Source organism: Mustela nigripes, chromosome 3 (genome assembly GCF_022355385.1).
Source record: "Mustela nigripes isolate SB6536 chromosome 3, MUSNIG.SB6536, whole genome shotgun sequence".
In the NCBI taxonomy this organism is placed as follows: Eukaryota; Metazoa; Chordata; class Mammalia; order Carnivora; family Mustelidae; genus Mustela; species Mustela nigripes.
Window position 1 is genome coordinate 45,698,072 of NC_081559.1, and position 19,413 is coordinate 45,717,484.

The 19,413-nt window shown below is 62.0% G+C and overlaps 3 protein-coding genes across 11 annotated transcripts in view; 2 read left to right on the plus strand and 1 right to left on the minus strand.

Moving 5' to 3' along the window:
* The window catches only part of ANKMY1 (ankyrin repeat and MYND domain containing 1), a 44,100-nt gene extending 42,677 nt beyond the window's left edge, over positions 1–1,423 (minus strand). For 3 of the 6 annotated variants that reach the window (XM_059393849.1, XM_059393843.1, XM_059393846.1), the window contains exons 1-2: positions 1,119–1,423; positions 558–729 (exon numbers count right to left, since the gene is read on the minus strand). In XM_059393849.1, the coding sequence (XP_059249832.1) occupies positions 558–712 (155 nt within the window). In that variant the 5' untranslated portion in view covers positions 713–729; positions 1,119–1,423. The remainder of the gene's footprint in view (positions 1–557; positions 730–1,118) is intronic. The other 3 variants (XM_059393844.1, XM_059393845.1, XM_059393847.1) reach the window with 3 other exon arrangements.
* Positions 1,424–4,399: 2,976 nt separating this feature from the next.
* DUSP28 (dual specificity phosphatase 28) lies at positions 4,400–7,687 on the plus strand. Of its 3 annotated transcripts, XR_009403087.1 has the most exons (3): positions 4,400–4,918; positions 5,080–5,290; positions 6,762–7,687. XR_009403087.1 is itself a non-coding variant. In XM_059393852.1 (2 exons), the coding sequence occupies exons 1-2, from the start codon at positions 4,499–4,501 to the stop codon at positions 5,233–5,235; spliced, it is 576 nt and encodes a 191-aa protein (XP_059249835.1). In that variant the 5' UTR covers positions 4,401–4,498; the 3' UTR covers positions 5,236–6,107. The 3 variants fall into 3 exon arrangements, 2 of the variants coding, with proteins under 2 accessions (XP_059249835.1, XP_059249836.1); XM_059393852.1 differs by lacking the exon at positions 6,762–7,687 and having other exon boundaries at positions 4,401–4,918; positions 5,080–6,107; XM_059393853.1 differs by lacking the exon at positions 6,762–7,687 and having other exon boundaries at positions 4,405–4,900; positions 5,080–6,107.
* A 1,731-nt stretch (positions 7,688–9,418) lies between these two features.
* On the plus strand, positions 9,419–19,307 carry RNPEPL1 (arginyl aminopeptidase like 1). 2 transcript variants are annotated; one of them, XM_059393854.1, is made up of 11 exons: positions 9,419–10,128; positions 13,339–13,479; positions 13,894–14,045; positions 14,503–14,694; positions 14,830–15,065; positions 15,299–15,412; positions 15,825–15,937; positions 16,167–16,275; positions 17,292–17,522; positions 17,597–17,739; positions 18,306–19,307. In XM_059393854.1, the coding sequence occupies exons 1-11, from the start codon at positions 9,598–9,600 to the stop codon at positions 18,591–18,593; spliced, it is 2,250 nt and encodes a 749-aa protein (XP_059249837.1). In that variant the 5' UTR covers positions 9,419–9,597; the 3' UTR covers positions 18,594–19,307. The 2 variants fall into 2 exon arrangements, with proteins under 2 accessions (XP_059249837.1, XP_059249838.1); XM_059393855.1 differs by having other exon boundaries at positions 9,421–10,128; positions 14,578–14,694.
* Positions 19,308–19,413: the final 106 nt, after the last annotated feature.

The window sequence follows — 19,413 nt, forward strand, 5'->3', positions numbered from 1 at the left end:
GAGGACAGCTGATCCATGGGAGGGTGTGCTGGGCTTCTGTTCACAAATGCAAGTCACCATGACATTGGGGATGAGGCCTTTAACATGGATTCTGGTGCCGGGAAGAGCCAGGGAGACACAGTCTGTACCGGGGACAAATACAATAGGATTACAGGGTGGGTTTCACAGAAGGCCAAGATAAGGCTCTGAGGGTGGTGTCTGGCCCAAAGTAGACCTTCTCACAGTTACCGTACTGTGAAGAAGCTGTGCCAACTTGGGAAGGCCACAGTATAAAGCCGATGTTCCTAAGGCCATGAGGAAGTGACACAGAAAGGCAGAGTGGGAGAGCTAGGAGGAGTATGCGGACATCAGGCAGGGGGCTCCTTATCAACTGTTGTAATTTTCCTCAGGGGTTGCTGATACAACGTTAAGGTTTTCCTATCTCTCCAGAGAGGAGTTTTGAGGAGCAAAATAACTTTTAGTGGTTTTTAACACCTTCCCCAATGCTGGATCCCAGCTAAGTGGCCCCCAGGGTCAGGCAGAAACCACCCTGTGGGAGCCCCCACCCCACCCCTCACCTTTTGGTAAAGAGCATCTCCATTGTCCTGGACCTCTCCAGGGTTCCCTGGTCCTTGGTGGCAGCAGGCATGATGCCCCTCCCCACCAGCTGATTTTCATAGATGTTAACATCTGGGATTTCGAAATAGAAGGCTGAGGAATAACTATTCTCCATGCCTCTCGTCTTCGAACCTGGAAGCAAAGCCACGGACCCACATTTGCCCTCGGGGCTCCTGGCGACGTCCAGGGACTGGCCCACAGCCCCCATCCACCTCAGAGAAACAAAGCCCCCTCCCCCTAACCTAGATGCCCCATCCTATTGGAAACTCCGGGAGAAACCTTCGCCAGCGCCCCTAGGGGCTCCTGGTCCCTCCCGGGCGGTGGGAACCACATTAAGGACGGTTGGAGCCACCCTCCCACGACCTCTTAGGGTCCTGTGTTGGGCTCAGTATTATGCCTGCTAATGGCCCCAGAGGGGCCACAAACAGCGGGCGCCCCCTCTCCCACAGGCCTCTGGAGCCAGCCCGCGAGGATGGGCCGACAAGTGCAGGGACGCGGCCCTCGCCGGACCTCACACTCACAGCCTCTCAAGCCTGCCGGGTCCCAAATAGCCTGCCGGCCCCGGGCCGGGAGTCAGAGGGCCAGTCCCAGGGGACGTCGGGTGCCAGGCACGGGCCTCCGCCGCCGCCCCCCACGAGCTCCAGGACACGGAGCTCCCCGCGCTCCCGCCGGGATCCCGACCGCACCCCTGCCGCGGGGCCGCACCGAGGCTCGGAGAGCTGGCACCCAGCGTTCCGGTCCGCCCAGAACCGCCAGCTCAGAGCAGCCCCGCGCTACGCCCCGCAGCCCAGAGCGTCGGGTTTCCCTGGAGACCGCTTCTCGGCCTCCGCCAATCCCCGCGCCCGGCCCGCCCAGGCCCCGCCCAGGGGCGTCCCTCTGTGACCTCACCGGGCCCCGAGCGCCCTCCCCCGCCGAGCCCCCCCAAGCTCCCGCGCGTGCTGGGCTTCCTTCTAAGCCCCGCAAGAGGCGCGGCGAACCTGCCGGCCAAGTCTCCACCGCGAACCCCAACATCCACTTCCAGCAGAGCACGGGGAGCAAGCTGTGGGACAGGGCCTCCCCGGGGCTTAGCGCTAAAAGCTCCAACGCCTCCGGGAACGGAGCACGGGGACTGTGCGTGTGGGACACCGGAGGAAACCGAGGCACAAGGAGATTCGCTCGCCCAGCGCCGCGTGCCCGCACGCCGCAGAGCCAAGTTCTGATGGAGCTCTGCCGGACTCCAAAGCCGATTTTCGTCGGTTCCGTGCAAGTCTGTAGCAGACACGGAGCGGGAGCTGTCCGCTGCTGCGACAGGGCGACCGAGGGGCTCCAGGTCACGGAGACAAGGATTCGCTGTGTGGACCGAAGCGTCACTGGGGAAGACTGCGGAGGGACGAGTCCTGGATAGGGTCTCAGAGGCGGCGCGGGAGCTCTCCAGAGAGAGGGTAGTGCAGGGAATCGGGTTAGGAAGCGGAGGCGCAGCAGGGGGAAACAGCTCAAGGGCTTTCTGCCACTGAAGCCACTGGAGGCTTTGAGAGGGGTGGGGCTCTCTTCAGGCGCGGGGCCTGGAATCCTCGCCCCAGGCTGCAAGGGGAAAGGGATACTCAAAGCCCATGCCCAGTCCTTTCCCAGTGGCTAGATTCTGTCTAGGGTTCTGGGGTGCTTCCTCCAGCCCTCTACCTCCCAATTTACCTCTTCTTTCATACCCACCTTGGTTCCTGGATCCCCTCTCTATCTCTTATCTTTCCCCCTGAGGTCCCATCTCCCTGCCACACTCCCTCCAAATGCGGGTTTGGGAATTTAAAGCACAAAGACTGTCTTTAAAATTCCTTTGTGGGGGGTGCCTAGATGGCTCAGTGGGTTAGGTGACTTTGATTCTTGATTTCTGCTCAGGTCAGGATCTCAGGATGGTAGAATCGAGAGTCCCCCACATGGGGCTCTGTTCAGCCCAGAGCCTGCTTCTTCCTCTACTCCTCTCCCCATTCCTGCTCTTTCTCTCTAAAATAAATAAAATCTTTAAAAATAAAATTCCCTTGCTATGAAAAGAGAAAGAGGGACACCTGTGCGGCGCAGTCTGTTAAGCGGTCCTGGAATCAAGCCCCACTTCAGGCTCCCTGCTCAGTGGGAAGCCTGTTTCTCCCTCTCCCACTCCCCCAGCTTGTTTTCCCTCTCTCGCTGTCTCTGTCAAATAAACAAAATCTAAGCAAGAAAGAGAGATGGTAAAGTCCTACAAACTTGGTAAACCATACCACCTGTTGCAGGTTGAATGGCATCCCCCAAAACATTAAGCTTAAATCCTAAACCCTGGTACCTGTGAATGACCATATATGGAAACAGTATTTGAAAATAATCCAGGAGGTCATACTGGATTAGGATGTGTCTTGAAGTAAATGACTAAGTGTCCTGATAAGAAGAGGGAGATTTGGAAAACCCAAACAAAAAGGGAAAAATAAACTTCTGTTGTTTTAAGCTACTGAGTTTGTGATGCTCTGTTACAAATGAATACAAAAAAAGTTTACTATTAGAATAAAACAAAGTGCAGTATCATTGTATACAGGGTTGCAAGACAGCTATTTTCACTGAAACCAATCCAGGAAAGACATCCCTGAATGACACCGGCCATCAGAAAAACCTGAATAAGTCTTCTTACTCATGTCAACATTAAATGATGTGGGTTTTTTTTTAATATATATTTTTAAAAGATTTTATTTATTTATTTGACAGACAGATCACAAGTAGGCAGAGAGGCAGGCAGAGAGAGGAGGAAGCAGGCTCCCCACCCAGCAGGGAGCCCGATGCAGGGCTCGATCCCAGCACCTTGAGATCACAACCTGAGCCGAAGGCAGAGGCCTTAACCCACTGAGCCAGCCAGGCGCCCCTAAATGATGTGTTTTCTTTTCTTTTCTTTTCTTTTAATTTGAGAGACCACGCACAAGCAGCAGGGGGCGGTGGTGTCTGGCAGAGGGAGAGGAAGGAGACTCCTGGTAGAACAGGAAACCAATTCGGTGCTCTACTCCAGGAAGATCCTGACCTGAGCTGAAGGCAGACGACAAACCACTGAGCCACCCAGGAGCCCCTAAATGATGTTAGTTTTTAAAAGAGTGATGAACTAAAAATTAAGAAAAATAAAAACCCTGGTATTTGAAGAAATGATGAAAATTTAACAGCAAACAGTTTCATTTCATATGAACCGTGTTTTACAGTAAAAGGGAAAATAAAATGCAGAAATTACAAAGGGCAATTAGGAAGCAGAGAAAAGGGAACAAACAAAGCTGTACTAAAAGGCACCTCGGCCGGCATTACAATTATTAGTTCCTAAGAGGAAGCGAAGCCAGGCAGCCTACCAACCAAACGATACGGAAGATACCAGACAGAACCCCCTGTGCTCCGCACGGTAGCTGGAGGAGAAGCCCACCTCCCCGAGCCCCGCCGGGGCCCTGCTGCCCGCCCCCTCCACGGCCGGACCGCTCCGGGACAGGTGCCCACGTCTGTGAGCCACCCCCTACCCCCAACGACCAACGCCCAACCACGGGAGCAGGGTCAGGCACTGCAGCTCTAGAAGCCCAGCCCCGCAGGTCCGCCCAGGTCGCGGACTGCCCAGCCCAGCAAGCCGGAGAGAACGCCGCGCTCCCACGCGGGACTACAGCTCCCGGGCCTCCGCGTCCCCCAGGAACCGTCCATTCATCCCCACGTTCCGGCCCCGCCCGCCACGCTGCAGCCAATCCCACTCGCCCACCCGCCCACGAGCCCAGCCAATGGCCACCACCCCCACCCGCATCCAATCAGAAGACGAGCCCGCCCTGCCCGGCCAATGCGGAGGCGGCCAGGGCCCTGCGGGTGGAACCCTCAGAGACCTTTAGGACCCCGGGGGTGCCCCACGGGCCGCCCGAACGCCTAAACTCGTGCCGCGACCCGGGCGCGGGTCATGGACCCGCGACCAGCCGACCGCCGCGAGGTCCCCGAGGTGGCCTCGCCCGCGCCGCCGCCGTTCGTGCGCGTCGCCCCCTCGCTGTTCCTCGGGACTGCACGCGCCGCGGCCGCGCCGGAGCTGCTGGCACGCGCGGGAGTCACCCTGTGCGTCAATGTTTCGCGCCAGCAGCCCGGCCCGTGCGCGCCCGGCGTGGCCGAGCTGCGCGTGCCCGTGTTCGACGATCCGGCCGAGGACCTGCTGGCTCACCTGGAGCCCACCTGCGCCGCCATGGAGGCCGCGGTGCGCGCCGGCGGCGCCTGCCTGGTCTACTGCAAGAACGGCCGCAGCCGCTCGGCCGCAGTCTGCACCGCTTACCTCATGCGGCACCGCGGCCTCAGCCTGGCGGGGGCCTTCCAGGTGGGGCGGGCGGTCCAGGTGGGACGGGCCTTCCAGGTGGGGCTGGCCTCCCAGGTGGGGCCGGCCGTCCAGGTGGAACCGGCCTCCCATATGGGGCTGGCCTCCCAGGTTGGGGGGGGGGGGGGAGGGGCGCAGACGACCTTGGGGCGCTGCGTTCAACCTCTGCCTCTCGTACCCAGACGGTGAAGAGCGCCCGCCCAGTGGCCGAGCCCAATCCGGGTTTCTGGACTCAGCTGCAGAAGTACGAGGAGGCTCTGCAGTCCTTGCCCCGCCTGTCTATGGAGCCCGCGGGACCGTGCTCTGGAACGGGAGATGAGCTCCAGAATGAGCCCTAGCCCTTCAGTCCCTGGAGAGGAGCCAGCCCCGAGTGCGGGGCGCATGGAATTGGAGGTAGTTGAAGCGCCGACCAGAGGGGGTCTTTGTCCTCCTTCCTGTGGCACAGAATTTTCATTTTCTGCTTCTTCCTGAAATGCCGCTCAAGCCCGTTTGACAGTACTGTGGGATTGTGTCCTCTGAAGAGGGGACTGGAAGCGTCCCTTCCTCAGTCAGCAGTTTTACCAGACAGGGCTTCGGTCAAGAAAATCAAAACCATGTGAGGAATTTTAGGCAGAAAGGTATTTAATACACAGAGCAAGGCCAGGGAGCCAAGGTCAGAAGGTAGGAAAGTACAGGAGTCAGGGAGACCCCTTTCCTCTCCCCAGTCCTGGTTGCCTGTCACTCTGATGTGGAGGAGGACACCAGCTCTGCTGGCAAAGCCTGTGCTTGCCACCTGTTGGAGCCATAGGGCTTGCCCCAAATCTCACCTGGTCCCATCAGAATCCAGCATTGGACCCAGGCCTGGAAATGCTGCAACAGAGGCCAGGATGTGAGGCTGCATGGCGACAACCCAGCACCTATGCCTGCCTCCAGCGGTACTGACCTCACAGCTTCCATAACAGCACCAAGCCCTGGCCTCATGTCACAGTTGCACTCACCACCTGTGCATCTGAGCCTGTGGCTTCAGACACATCTCACCTGCATCCTGGGATCTACAGGCTGTCCTAGAGAAGTAATCACCATCGACACCCTTAATTAAATAAGATTGGGGGGGGACGGAAACCGGGTTACAATATGAATTACAGATAATACAACCCCTGGTTAATATATGCCTCCCTATACACATCAAGGTAATTAATAAAATATCGTAATTAGTGTTTATTGTTTCCCATCCCCACTACTCATGTTCTTCTCAGCCTGCACCTGGTCCTGGTCTTTCCTGGTGAGGTGACTTGAGGCTCCATTCCAAAGGGCCCTGGGTGGCCCTGCCTGGGGCTGTGGCTTCCCTCATGTCCTCAGCCAGGAGGACGGGAGGCATCGGGAGAACATCCCAAGCTCCGCACACTCCTCCTGGCCCCAGCCCTCTTGCTCCTTCAAATCAGGACCAGTCACTGCACCCAGTCCAGCAGCCCCTGATGTGCATGTTGCCTCCGTGGCCTGAAGAGCCTGGAATGGTCAGGTGGTGTCTCAGCCTGCCATCTTGGGGGACATCTGTGTCACTGGGGAGAAGCATCGTAGCTGGGAACAAAACCTCAGACCCAGCAGAGCCCGGAGTCATGGGGATGGGAGGCTCACAGCTCGTAAGACACTGGGATGGCTGTGAAAGGGGCCCCTTCTCCCCACTGTTAGACCTGCACCTGGGTCCTGACTGGCAGGAATGACACCCTCTGACGGTCCCTGGCTGCAAGCATATACCACACATTGTAGGCCAACATCCAGCCCCTTGCAGTGTCACCAGTCACCAGCTCCCGCCCCCGAATGCTACTCCTGTCATGACCCCTTTGCAGCTCACCTCAGCCCAGCCACCTTCTACCACCTTCTACAGGACTTGCCAGCTGCCTCTCTCCAGGCCCCTCAGTGCTCACATCACGTTGCCGCCAACCCCTTCCATAAGGAAGCTGCCATCACTGTCTCCACTCGGCAGGCAAGGCTACAGTGGCTTAGAGGTGAGCCGAGCAGTTTCCAGGACCTGAGTCCAAGTTTTTAACCCAGCACGTTCACAGCATCTTTGCTGGGACACCCTCCCACTGCTGGCTGGCTGATGTGGCTCTGGGTGACGAAGGTGCTAGGGCAACAGTGCTGGGCCGGGTTGAAAGACATCTGTGGGCTGCATCAGTGTTTTACCCACTGTTTCTGTTTGAGACGCTCTCACCAGAGGCCCCATTCTCCCAAGGACCTCTGCCTGCCTCCACGTCCGCCTCCCAGCAGGTAAGGCCAGGGACCTGTCCCCTCCCAGGCACGTGCCCCTGGAGGGGGGTGCCACTCCATGAGCATTAGGGGAAGGCTGGGCATAGGCAGTGTCTACTGCTTCAGCCCACCCAAGCCAGCCAGGATTTGATCATCAGCAGACAGTTTCCATGGGAGAAGCCCCATCGTCTGATAGCCCTGATTCCGCCTTCGTCTCCCTGGGTCAGGTCGGGGTGGGGAGAGGGGAGAAGTGCATTGCAGCTGCTCCCAACCTCCCTCCCTTAGACAGTGGCTTTCCAGAAGGCTGGAGTGCAATGCTGCCTCCTGCTGCAGGGGAACAGACTGGCTACAGGGAAAGGGCTGTGTTGAAGACACTGTCCCCTGCAGGACGGAGACAGGGTGGAGACTGAGGACAACCACACCCCTCCACCTGTGGGCCTCACAGTTCACAAGGTGCCTCAGTGGGCTGACTTTGGTCCCACAAAACAGCTTTGTTTGCTCTAAAACTGGCTTGTTTTGGTTCCTTTCATAAATGGGTAGCAGGCACCCCCCCCCAGGAGAAGGGGGGCGTAACAGCTGTGGACCAGCTAGGCTGCCCCACTCCACCCGTCCTGTGTGCAGAGTTGACCTTAGGGAGATAGGCAGGGCCCTCCAGCAGAGAAGGGATGAGAGGTAACCCCTGCTTCTCCAAGTTCAGGGAACTGGGAAGACAGGAAGCCCCTAATGGCTTCTGAGGGCACCGGTTGTTGGTCAACCTGACTGAGAGGACGCGGGCAGGCTCATCTGGGTACCTACCTGTGGTCCTGATGTAGTCCTGATGCTCCTCCAGCCCCAGCCAACTGGCCTGGGGAAGGGGCTCAGAGAAGCTCCTAAATCTGGGAGTACAATCTAAAACTCTGCCCAGCACCTCAGGACCATGCCATGTGGGCAGGCGCTGGCCATGTGAACTTAGGACCAATCAGACCCCTGCTCTCTCCTCTTTTGAGTCTTAGACATAGAATTGATTTCCTCTTCCAGGTGACTACAGGAGCCCTGGGGATCCTGGGGGGTTTTGGGGTTGTGTTACCCAGCTAAGAGTATGCATGGGAAAATTAAAGCAATGCTTCAGTGCAAGTACTCCACACCGGTGGACATGGTCCTGCATCCCACCAACCATGGCTCCCACCGCTCCCCTGCTCCCAGGGAGGAAGGCAGGCGCCACTGCATGGGTTATAGGCAGAGACAGAGTCCAGAAGGATTAAATGCTACTCTGGGATGAGCAGAGGAGAGCGGTGTGTGAGGCTCCTGGATGCCCTTCCAGGGCCCAGAGCCCCTTTTCCCCGAAAATCTGAATTCTTTCATCATGGTAACAGCACCATCTTGGTGGCCCCTCTCGTTCCATGGCTTCTGGTGGAGGCCTCCCTAGTGTGTAGCCCTCTCCTTTGGGCCCTGGTCTCTGGACAGGACCCTGCAACATGGAGTGGGGAGCAGGGTGGATCCCGCTAAGGCCCCAGCACTCACCTGCTCCACAGGGGGAGGCCTCCAGGGCCCTGCAGCATTTTCTGTGAAGATGGACTATCCACTGGGACCAACACAGTTGCCACTGGCCAGTACCCTACACACGCATAGAGACCTTGAAACACAGCTATGCCAGGGAGGAACTAAAATAATTGTATTTCATTTCAATCTAAACAGCCACACGTGGCTAGAACCACCTTATCAGACAGCACAGCCCTAAGGCCCCCAAGCTCCAGCATGGGCCACAACACAGACCACTGGTCTCATGGGGGGGTGGGGGGGGCGTGTATGCACCTCCTGGCTTTGAAGAAGCAAAGACTGCACTAGGCAGCCCTTGCCCCCAGGAACCCACCCACAGCAACCCTGAGGAGTCCCAGCAGAAGAGCACAGGGCTTGGGAGGCCGCTTGGGCAGCTGGTGCCCCCAGGCCCCCGTGCGCCCTGGTCCTCCAGAACACAACACACCGGAACCCGCGCCCAGGACCCCCGGTCTGCTGGCCCACCCCTCGCACTTTGCCCCTGGTGCCCCGCACACAGCTCCCCCGGCTCCCAGCCCAGCGAACCCCCCAACATGGCCCGCGCACCGGCACATGCCATCCCCCGCTCCCAGGTTTCCCACGCACGGCGCCTCCCGCTCCCCACTCCCCCGCCTGCCCCCAAGCAGAGCGCCCCTGACTTCGGGTCCCCCGAGCACGACTCCCCCGCCCGCCCCCGCCCCCGCCCCCGCCCCCGCCCCGCTCCCGTGCGCTCGGCGTCCCCGGCTCCCCCGGCCCGGCCCGGCGCACAGCGCCCCCGGCGGCGGGCGAGCGGAGCCCGAGCGGGGCGGCGCACGAAACGGGGCAGGGCCGGGCGGCTCCCGGCGCGACTTCCTGTTGTGCCCGCGCCCCGCCGCCGCCACCGCCACCGCCCGGCGCCCCTTGCCCGCTGTCCGCGGCCCGGCGCGGCCGCTGCCCATGGATTTCACCTAGCGCGGTCGGCTATGGCGGCGCAGTGCTGCTGCTGCAAGGCGCCCGGCGCCGAGGCCGCGCCCGCTCGCCCGCCGCCGGAGCCACCGCCCGCCCTGGACGTGGCCTCGGCCTCCAGCGCGCAGCTCTTCCGCCTCCGCCACCTGCAGCTGGGCCTGGAGCTGCGGCCCGAGGCGCGCGAGCTGGCCGGCTGCCTGGTGCTCGAGCTGTGCGCGCTGCGGCCCGCGCCCCGCGCGCTCGTGCTCGACGCGCACCCGGCCTTGCGCCTGCACTCGGCCGCCTTCCGCCGCGCCCCCGCCGCCGCCGCCGCCGAGCCCCCCTGCGCCTTCGCGTTCGCGGCCGCCCGGCCCGGGCCCGCGCCGCCGCCGCCACTGCCCGCCTTCCCCGGGGCGCCCGGCGCTGAGCCCGCCTGCTGTCCGCTGGCCTTCAGGGTGGACCCGTTCACCGACTACGGCTCCTCGCTCACTGTCACGTTGCCGCCCGAGCTGCAAGCGCACCAGCCCTTCCAGGTCATCCTGCGCTACACCTCGACCGACGCCCCGGCCGTGAGTCCGCGGGGCCGGGGCTCAGGGTGGTCTCCAGGCGGCCTCTCCCCGCGCTGCCTGCCAAGGGGGCCCTAACCGGCGGTCTGCCCCTGGGGCACCTGCAGAGAGGGCGGAGCCAGCCCGGCCCCAGGGAGCCTGCGGCCTCTGGCCTGGCACCCTCCACCTGGCCCTGGAGTCCTGTTCAGGTGCCCACAGTGATTTCCAGCGGATGCCTGGGGAGTTTTTAGGAACCTTAGAAACAGTGAGAGTCCTGGTGCTGGCCTAATGGAGGGGGGCAAGGGACAGCATGCCACCCAGGGAGACCTCTCCTTTCATTAGTGCTGGGGTTGTCCCTGCCCTGGGATGAGGACAGCTTCCAGTGGGTACGAGCCAGTCCAGACCTCTGCTGGAGCCTGGCACCAGGGGCCAGCCGGTGGGTGGTGTCAGACGTACAAGGGCCTCCGTGTTACATAGGTCTTCAGAGCACCCAGGGGCAGCTGATCTGCTCTCTGGAGGTGGCGTGAGAGACTGAGCTGCCAGAGCCACACAGAGTCCGGCTTGGCTCTGTGCCTTGGGCCTTGTGGGTGAGGACTGGCAGGGGCTGCAGCCGGGTGTCCCTGCAGATAGGCACGGGGGCTCTGCAGGGCTTTGGGCGCCCACCACCCACCACCCCAGAGGCTCTGCCAGAAAGCCCGGGTGGCTCGGGTCTGCCGCAATGAGACCCTTAAGACAGAGCAGGCCCTTTCACTCCTGCAGCATGGAGTCTGCCTGGGTTCCCATGTGGACAGCACACATGCGACATCACTCTCCCCCCACGGATACAGCGTGCACGCAGCTCTGGGAGGCCCTGGGGGTTCCATCTGTCACTGCCTGTAGCATGCAAAGGGACAGGTGGGGTGGTGGCATCTGGCCAGGAGCCACCAAGGTGACATCCGGATGGGAAGAGCTTGGACCAGATGCACACCTGTGGGCTTCCTGTGTGATTCCCTGGAACCCTCAGCAGGCCCCACCACCACAGTGCCTGCCCTGAGCTCCCCCGAGTGTGCCAGCTTGCTGGTCTGCTTTGTTGGCCCCTGCCGCCTGCGCAGGTAATCTGGGGCTCTGACGGGTGGCAGATGTGTCTCCCGCATGGCAATGAGAACACAGAGACATACTTCTCCCTGACCTAAATCTGGGAGCTTGCAGCCTTTGCATCTGGTCCATTCAAGACCATGACCAGCAGAACGGTGGGGCTGGGACTCATGCCAGGCCGCTGGAGATCGGGGCAGGCCAGTGAGAGCAGCCGTCATCCCTGGGTGACTGGACCAGAGAGGGGCATCATGGTCCCCACAGATAGTGCAGCTGTGGGCATGGGGACTAGGGGTGTGGCCCACCAGCTGGGTCACTTGCAGAGGACAGAGGCTCTGGCCTCTGACCCCGGGCCCCCACCATCCTGCAGGAACACCTCAGGGCTCAGGCTCTTCCTCTCCCTAGCTTGTTCTAGGACTCAGGCCTAGATCCCTAAACCTGTCCCAGTGCCAGGTGAGGCTGCAGCTTCCTGGGAGTGGGGACCCACCCCTCCAGAGGCAGTTTGTCTCTTGTATCCCATTCCTGAACACCATACCCTGCCCCCACCCCAGCAAGAACAGCTTTCTTCCTGCCCTGCGGCGTCCAGAGTCAGCAGCCTCCCCCTTTACCAGCCCCTTGGACCCTGCACCCTGAAAGAATTTGGCGGCTCACCTCTGGGGCCGGGCCTTGCCTACCTGGGGGTCTGTGCCAGCCCCCCACTCCCAGGGAGGACTGTGGCCCCCGTTGGTCTCAGCTAGGCTAAGGAGAGAGCAGTGCTAGCTGGGCCCTCTGGCTGGGCTGAGAAGTGGATGCTGGTGGTGGGAACAGAGAGCCTGAGCTGGGCGCAGCCTGCAGATAGCCCAAGGAAGGGAGGGGTTAGTGGGAGGGGAGGCTGTGGTGGGAGAGGGGTCTGAGGGACTGTGGGCGCCTATCCCCAGCATGAGCCAAGGACCACCTGAAGCAGGATCTGCTGCAGAGTCTCCTTAACGCAGATTCCTAGGTGCGGGCCCCTGGCAGTTCTGGGGCAGGGGCCAGGACTCTGCAGTTTTGAACAGGCTCCCCGGACGGGCCTTCTGCACAAATGGGGCAGCCTGAGGTGGGAGATGAGGGATCAGCAGAAAAGAACATACAACTGCCGGCTTCCCGAAGTGAGGGGACAGAGATGAAGCAGCCGAAAGGAAGTTTCCAAAAGAAACTGGTGAACATTGGCCAGGAGTCTGGCCGGAACCAAATAGGCAGCCTTGCCCCGTCTGGAAATCCACCTGGGGCCGTGGTCTGTGGTGGTGGTGCGGGGGAGGGGGTAGCGGCCCCTCCTGGGTCTGGTGGTCCACCGCTTCTGCGATCTCAGCATGAACCACTGTTGGGGGGCCCACAGCCATGGATTCCACGGGCTCATCACTTGCAGAGGGTGGGTGGGGGGTGCTTCCTGGGTGGAGACTTGTGTACTTGGTCACTGGAGCAGACAAGGAACAATCTAGTTTGCTCCAGTGATCACATGCCAGCACAGGGGAATGTGGGGAGAACAGAGTTCAGGGGGCCACACATAGGCCCCAGCAGTCCTCCCGTGGCCACTCCTGGCCTGCCCAGCCCATCCTTTCCAAGTGCCTGATCCCATGCTCGGGGGTGGCCCTGGGCTCAGGAGCTCCCTTCCGGTATGTGGGGTCATCAGGAAGCACCAGTTTCTCTCATGTTCACATTCTCGGCTCCCTTTCCTTGCTGCCGGCCTGTAAGAACTTGGACTTGTGTCTTTGACACTGCTTCAGTTTCCCTTCAGAAGCTTGGACGAGGGGCTGGGGCCAGGAGACCCCCTGGGCTGGCTCCTGGGTGCCCAGCCTCCTGCTGGCCACGTTATAGGTCCACTAAGGGCTGGGTAGGTGACGGTGACCAGGAGCGGCTGTTGGCCCTGGAGGAGCCCAAGCAGGCCATCTCTTCCCGGGCCCTCGCTGTCTTCCTCTCCATCTGCTGCCCCCAGAGGCTCTGGGCCAAGAAGCCTGAGCAGGACCACAGGTTTGGGGCCACTCATAAGGCCCTGCCCTTTCCTGGAAACTTGCCCAGCTTCCTGGAGTGAGGCATGGTTGGTAGGGGGGGCATCCCCATCCCCTTTCCGTGAGACAGGGGCCCTGGTGCCTCACTGTGGTGGGAAGGGTGGCCCCGGCTGATGGCCTGCCCACCGCCTGCCTGCAGATCTGGTGGCTGGACCCTGAGCTGACCTATGGCAACGCCAAGCCCTTCGTCTTCACCCAGGGCCACTCTGTGTGCAACCGCTCCTTCTTCCCCTGCTTCGACACACCCGCAGTCAAGTGCACCTACTCGGCTGTTGTCAAGGTCAGCATCCCCTGGCCTGGCCTGCCTCCTCACCACCCTCTAGGAAGGAGCCCAGTGTGGGAGGGGGCAGTCAGAGAGGGGTTGCCAGCAGAATGTGGGGACTCTTTGTGATGAGAGATGCCCTGACGGGGATGTGGCTGTCCAGCCCAGATCGCGGGGCTTGCTGTTGGGGATGTGGGGCTCCCTGCAATGAATATGGGGTTTCCTGACCTGGGGTGTGGAGTTGCCATAGGTCACCCTGACAGGGTGCATGGGATTGCCCATCCTGGATAGGGCATGCCCTGTTGGAGGATGTGGGGTTTCTAGTCGTGACCTGGGGTTCCCTGGCCTGGGTTGTAGGGCTTTCCACCAGAGCGTGGGGTTCCCCATCCAGGACGCAGGGTGCCCTGATGGGTGGGGGCTCCTCGCACGCAGGCCCCGTCGGGGGTGCAGGTGCTGATGAGCGCCACGCAGAGCACCTACGTGGAGGAGGAGGGCGTCTACCGCTTCCACATGGAGCACCCCGTGCCCGCCTACCTCGTGGCCCTTGTGGCCGGGGACCTCCAGCCGGCAGACATCGGGCCCAGGTAGGGCCATTGCTGCTCGCTTCCTGCAGTGGCTGCCGCCGGGGGAGCCCAGGCTCTGGGGAAGTCCTGCCATGGGCGGGGCACGGGGCCTGCATCTGTGGCTGCCCTGGGGGGAACCCGCAGCATGGGGACCAGCCCCACCCCCCACCCTGTCTTGCCTCAGCCAGAGCCCATCCCTGCCAGGCCCCTCGCACCTGCCCATCCCCAATCCAGAAGCTGGGGGCTCTTAGCCTCCTCAGGGCCCCCCTCAGGCCTATCCCCCTGCTGGAGCCGCACCACAGCCCCACGCACCCTCCAGCCTAGGCGGGTTTTTTCAAGTCAGTGATGGGTGAATCCCAGCCCCCAAGTCAGCATGTGTCTTGGCCATTGCCATGGGAAGGGCCTGCGGGGGGCGGGGGAGGGGAGGGTTGTGAGGGGCGGGTAGCCCTCAAGTGAGGCAGGGCATTTGGGCCCATAGGAGAGAGGAGACCTGGTCGGGGAGCTGGTTTGGGGGGCCGGTCAGCCTCTGCCTGCCCTCTCCGCCCTGTGATAGGAGCCGGGTATGGGCCGAGCCGTGCCTCCTGCCCACGGCCACCAGCAAGCTGTCGGGTGCAGTGGAGCAGTGGCTGAGCGCAGCTGAGCGGCTGTACGGGCCGTACCTGTGGGGCAGGTATGTCCCGGGGAGGCAGAGGGCAAGTCCCGCCCTCCCAAGGGGTGAACGGGGGCCTACTGGGGAGGAAGAGCCACGCACCACCCAGGCCCACAGCGGCCTTGGGTCATCTGCCCACCCTCCCACCCCGAGCAGGTACGACATTGTCTTCCTGCCCCCCTCCTTCCCCATCGTGGCTATGGAGAACCCCTGCCTCACATTCATCATCTCCTCCATCCTGGAGAGTGACGAGTTCCTGGTCATCGATGTCATCCACGAGGTGGCCCACAGCTGGTTCGGCAATGCCGTCACCAATGCCACGTGGGAGGAGATGTGGTTGAGCGAGGGCTTGGCCACCTACGCCCAGCGCCGAATCACCACCGAGACCTACGGTACTGCCTGTGACCAGCCCTCAGTAGTGGGGTGGGGGGCAGGGAGGGCCGGTAGCAGGAGGCTGGTGCCACCAAGGGGCTGAGAGTCCAGCCTGTACCCCAGCATGTGTGTGTCCAGCAGGGTGGCCTTGGGTCTGCTCCATGGGGCTCAGGGTGGGGAGCCACTGGGGTAAGTAGCCTCAGACTTGCCCAGGTGCTCAGGCTGCCTGCACTGTCGCCCTGCCCCCGTCCAGGGGCTGCCTTCACCTGTCTGGAGACGGCCTTCCGCCTGGATGCCCTGCACAGGCAGATGAAACTCCTTGGGGAGGACAGTCCAGTGAGCAAGCTGCAGGTCAAGCTGGAGCCAGGTACCCACTCCCACCAGGCCTCGCCTCAGGCCCTGCAGACATCACCCTGTAGGGCTTTACCCTGCCACCCCTTGCTTCCTCTGGCCAGAGTGTCTCTGGCTGAATCCCTGCCAAGGCCAGGCCAGGTGTCCCCAGCCCTAGGAAGGCCTCCCTTAGGCTCCCTCAGCCTGCCACCCTCTCTCCTGGGCTCTGAGCACTGACCATCATGTCATGTAGGCCCTCGGGTTCTGCCAAGGCTTCCCGGGCAGGGCAGGGCAGGCCCCCTTACTGCACTCCTGGGCATCCAGGTACATGAGGGCCTTCAGCCCTTCCTGCTCCACAGCATGTGACCCCCCCCAGGGCCCCCTCACCATCCTGGGAGACCTGTTTGGGGTAGGGACACTGCCCAGACCCATGGGTGTTCCCCTTGCAGGGGTGAACCCCAGCCACCTGATGAACCTGTTTACTTATGAGAAGGGCTACTGCTTCGTGTACTACTTGTCCCAGCTTTGTGGAGACCCCCAGCGCTTCGACGACTTTCTCCGGGTAAGCAGTCCTGCCCTCCGCCCACCCCAAGCCCCTCCCCACCTCCCGGGCCTGCCTCCTGTCCTGGGTGCAGCAGGGCAGGACACCACCTCCTCCCTCTAGCTCCCTCTCCATTTCAGCCACTTGGCCAGGCCCATACGGCCACACAGTGCCTCTGTGCCCACCCTGCTCTAGTGGGGGATGGTGTGCCCAGCCCCCAGGCCTGCTGAGCCCTGCTCCACCTGTGTAGGCCTACGTGGAGAAGTATAAGTTCACCAGCGTGGTAGCTCAGGACCTGCTGGACTCTTTCCTGAGCTTCTTTCCAGAGCTGAAGGAGCAAAGCGTGGACTGCCGGGCAGGTGAGGCCCACTGCCTGCCCTCTGTCTGTGGCCAGCTGGCCCTTAGCCCACCGGGGGAGCAGAGAGGATGGCAGAGAGATTTACTGCACAGGCTGCCGCTTCTGCCTAGGGAAAGGCCCCTTCAGTTCAGCTGTCCCTCCTTCAGCCAGATGGTGTATGAGCCTCACACTGGGACACCATGGGTATGGAGGAGCCTGTGCTTCCTATCCTGTTGGGGCCCAGGAGGCTTCCCTGAGGAGGCACCTCTTAGGTCAAGCAAACTGAATTAGGCAGTATGTGCAAAGGGCTTGGTATACGGTTGCTTGGGTAGAGGGAGGTTTGCGTTGGAGCTGTCTGAGGCCTGGCCCACCTGTGTGATGCCCATAAAGATGTCTCTGGGGCTCCAAGGGCTGGGGGCCAAAGCAGAGACTGGGGTCTGACATCTAGGGAGAGGCCAAGATTTGCTGGAGAGCAACGAGGTGTGGCTGGTGGTCTGGACAAGGTGGCTCTGCTCTGGAAGGTTAATAAGTACACCAAGAGTTTTGGGGGTGGGAGGGATGGACCGCATCTGCCCCCAGAGTGGCCCAGGGCTTTAGAGCAGACTGTCAGTTTATCAGCTGGCTGCTGGCCAGCCCGCCGTATGGTGCAGACCACCCCCCATACCCACCGACTCCTACCATCACTGCTCCCACCACACCCCCGGTGCCAAAGTTGGGTTTAAAGTGCCTCACTGTTTGGTATCCATGAGAGGCATGGAGGGACAGGGGTACCATATTCACCAACCTGATTCTTCTGCACCACGCCCTCATGCTCCTTCACAGAGGCCACTCCTGTGGCTCAATGTGGCAGGTGCCAGAGCTAACCCCAGCCTGCCCTAGCTGCCTCTCCCTGGGGCTCCCAGGCCCTGGGACAGCCACACCCAGGGACACCCTCGGCGTCTGGGGTCTCCTGGCATGGGTGGGGACCCCAGGATGTTATCTCCCAGGCCTTGGGACATTCACACCCAGGGGGACCCCCGGACGCTCTCTCCCCTGTAGGGCTGGAGTTCGAGCGCTGGCTCAACGCCACGGGCCCCCCACTGGCCGAGCCGGACCTGTCTCAGGGATCCAGCCTGACCCGGCCCGTGGAGGCCCTCTTCCAGCTGTGGACCGCGGAGCCTCTGGACCAGGCAGCCGCCTCAGCTAGTGCCATCGACATCTCCAAGTGGAAGACCTTCCAGACAGCGCTATTCCTAGACCGGCTCCTGGATGGGTCCCCACTGCCCCAGGGTGGGTCCTGCAGCTGCCAGGGTGGGTGGGGTGGGGTGTGCCTGCCCAGCCCTGACCTGCCTGTGGCCCTGCAGAGGTGGTGATGAGCCTGTCCAAGTGCTACTCGTCCCTGCTGGACTCGATGAACGCTGAGATCCGCATCCGCTGGCTGCAGATCGTGGTCCGCAACGACTACTACCCCGACCTGCACCGGGTCCGGCGGTTCCTGGAGAGCCAGGTGCGGGCCCCCTGCACAAGCACCCCCCACACACTGCCACCACAGCCTGGGCATCCAGGACAACCGGGTGGGGGACATGCAGTGTCTGGGCTGCCATGGGGGGGCGGTGGCACACCAGGTGGGAGGAGCTTGGACCCCATCAGTCCTCTAGAGGGAGAGCTGGGAGAATAATCTGGAAATCTAGGCCTCCGTGGCCCTAGGCCTGTAGGCAGTCCCATGTTTGACCTGGTCCCAGGGCTGTCTGAGGATCCCAGGCCTCCAGGGGCTCTAGACACCCCCACCCCCGTTCCACACGGGTTGTCCCCCATCAGTGCCCCTGAGTCCAAGCTCTCTGGAAGTGAGGCCTCTGCAGAAGGCCCATAGTGGTGTATGAGGTGAGACGCCTTGGCAGCATGAGTGAGGGCAGTGCAGGTCTGGGCAGGCGGTGGGGCGGGGCTGTGGGGGGGGACAGGAACCTGGCTGGTATTGGGGGTGCGGCTGGGGCTAGGAGCTGGCTGTCAGGCTGGCTGTGGGGGGCGGGGCGGGGCTGGGGCAGGGCCAGGGTGACAGTGTGCCCACCTCCCCAGATGTCCCGCATGTACACCATCCCGCTGTATGAGGACCTCTGCACGGGCGCACTCAAGTCCTTTGCCCTGGAGGTGTTCTACCAGACACAGGGCCGGCTGCACCCCAACCTGCGCAGGACCATCCAGCAGATCCTGTCCCAGGGCCTAGGCCCCAGTGCCGAGCCTAGCGTGGAGCAGGCCAGTGCCGGAGCGGACTCGGAGGTGGACGCAGACACGCCAGCCCTGCTGCTTGGCGACGAGGCCCCCAGCAGTGCCATTTCTCTCAGGGACGTCAACGTGTCTGCCTAGCCCTGACCTCCCAGACACCACGATTGTGCCTTCCGTGGCCCGGGCATGCCGTGACTGTGCCTCGGCTCTGGCTGGGAGCTCCCTGGGGCCCATGCCACCTCCTGCGGACTCTCCCAGGGACCTCCTCATGGCTGGCACTGCCCGTGGACCTGGTCCCCCCAGCTCTCTTGCACTGCAGGCCTGCAGCAGCCAGCACACACCATGCCTCCCTGTCTTGACACTGACCGCCGGGCACTGCCCTTGGGGTGATAGCCCCACAGTCCCCACGGCTACTGCCACACTGTGCCTTACATCTGCCGCGACGTCCAGGCTGCCCTGTCCCCATAGTGGGCCTCCACACCGCGGAGCCCTGCACCCCACCCCAGGGTCGGCAGTCTCAGTTGGCCCCTGGTAGAGGACAAGGACACAGACATGCCCTTAGCATAGGGTCAGGGGACACTGAGGAGAGGGTGGACCTCCCTGGGGAGGGGTCCCCAGAAAGCCTTAGCCCCTCAGGGAACACGGGGTCCTGGGCCCCAGGGGAAGTGGGACAGGACAGTCTGTCTTGTGGCTGTAACACCCCACAGGGAAGAGGGCAGGTGGGGCTGGTGCTTTCTTTAGGCCCACCATGCTGGGAGAGGCCTGGGGGCCCTGGCAGTCCAAGCTGGGCTTACTGGGGGACCTCTGCAACAGGGTCACCATGACTGTCCCATTAAACCTCCACTCTGCAAACAACTTCCCAGCCTGTTCACCCGATTCATCTTCTGCGGGCACTGGGTTCCCCTGGAGTCGGGGCCAGGGGCTTTGCATGGCCTGTCTTCTGACAGGGGAAGACTGAGGG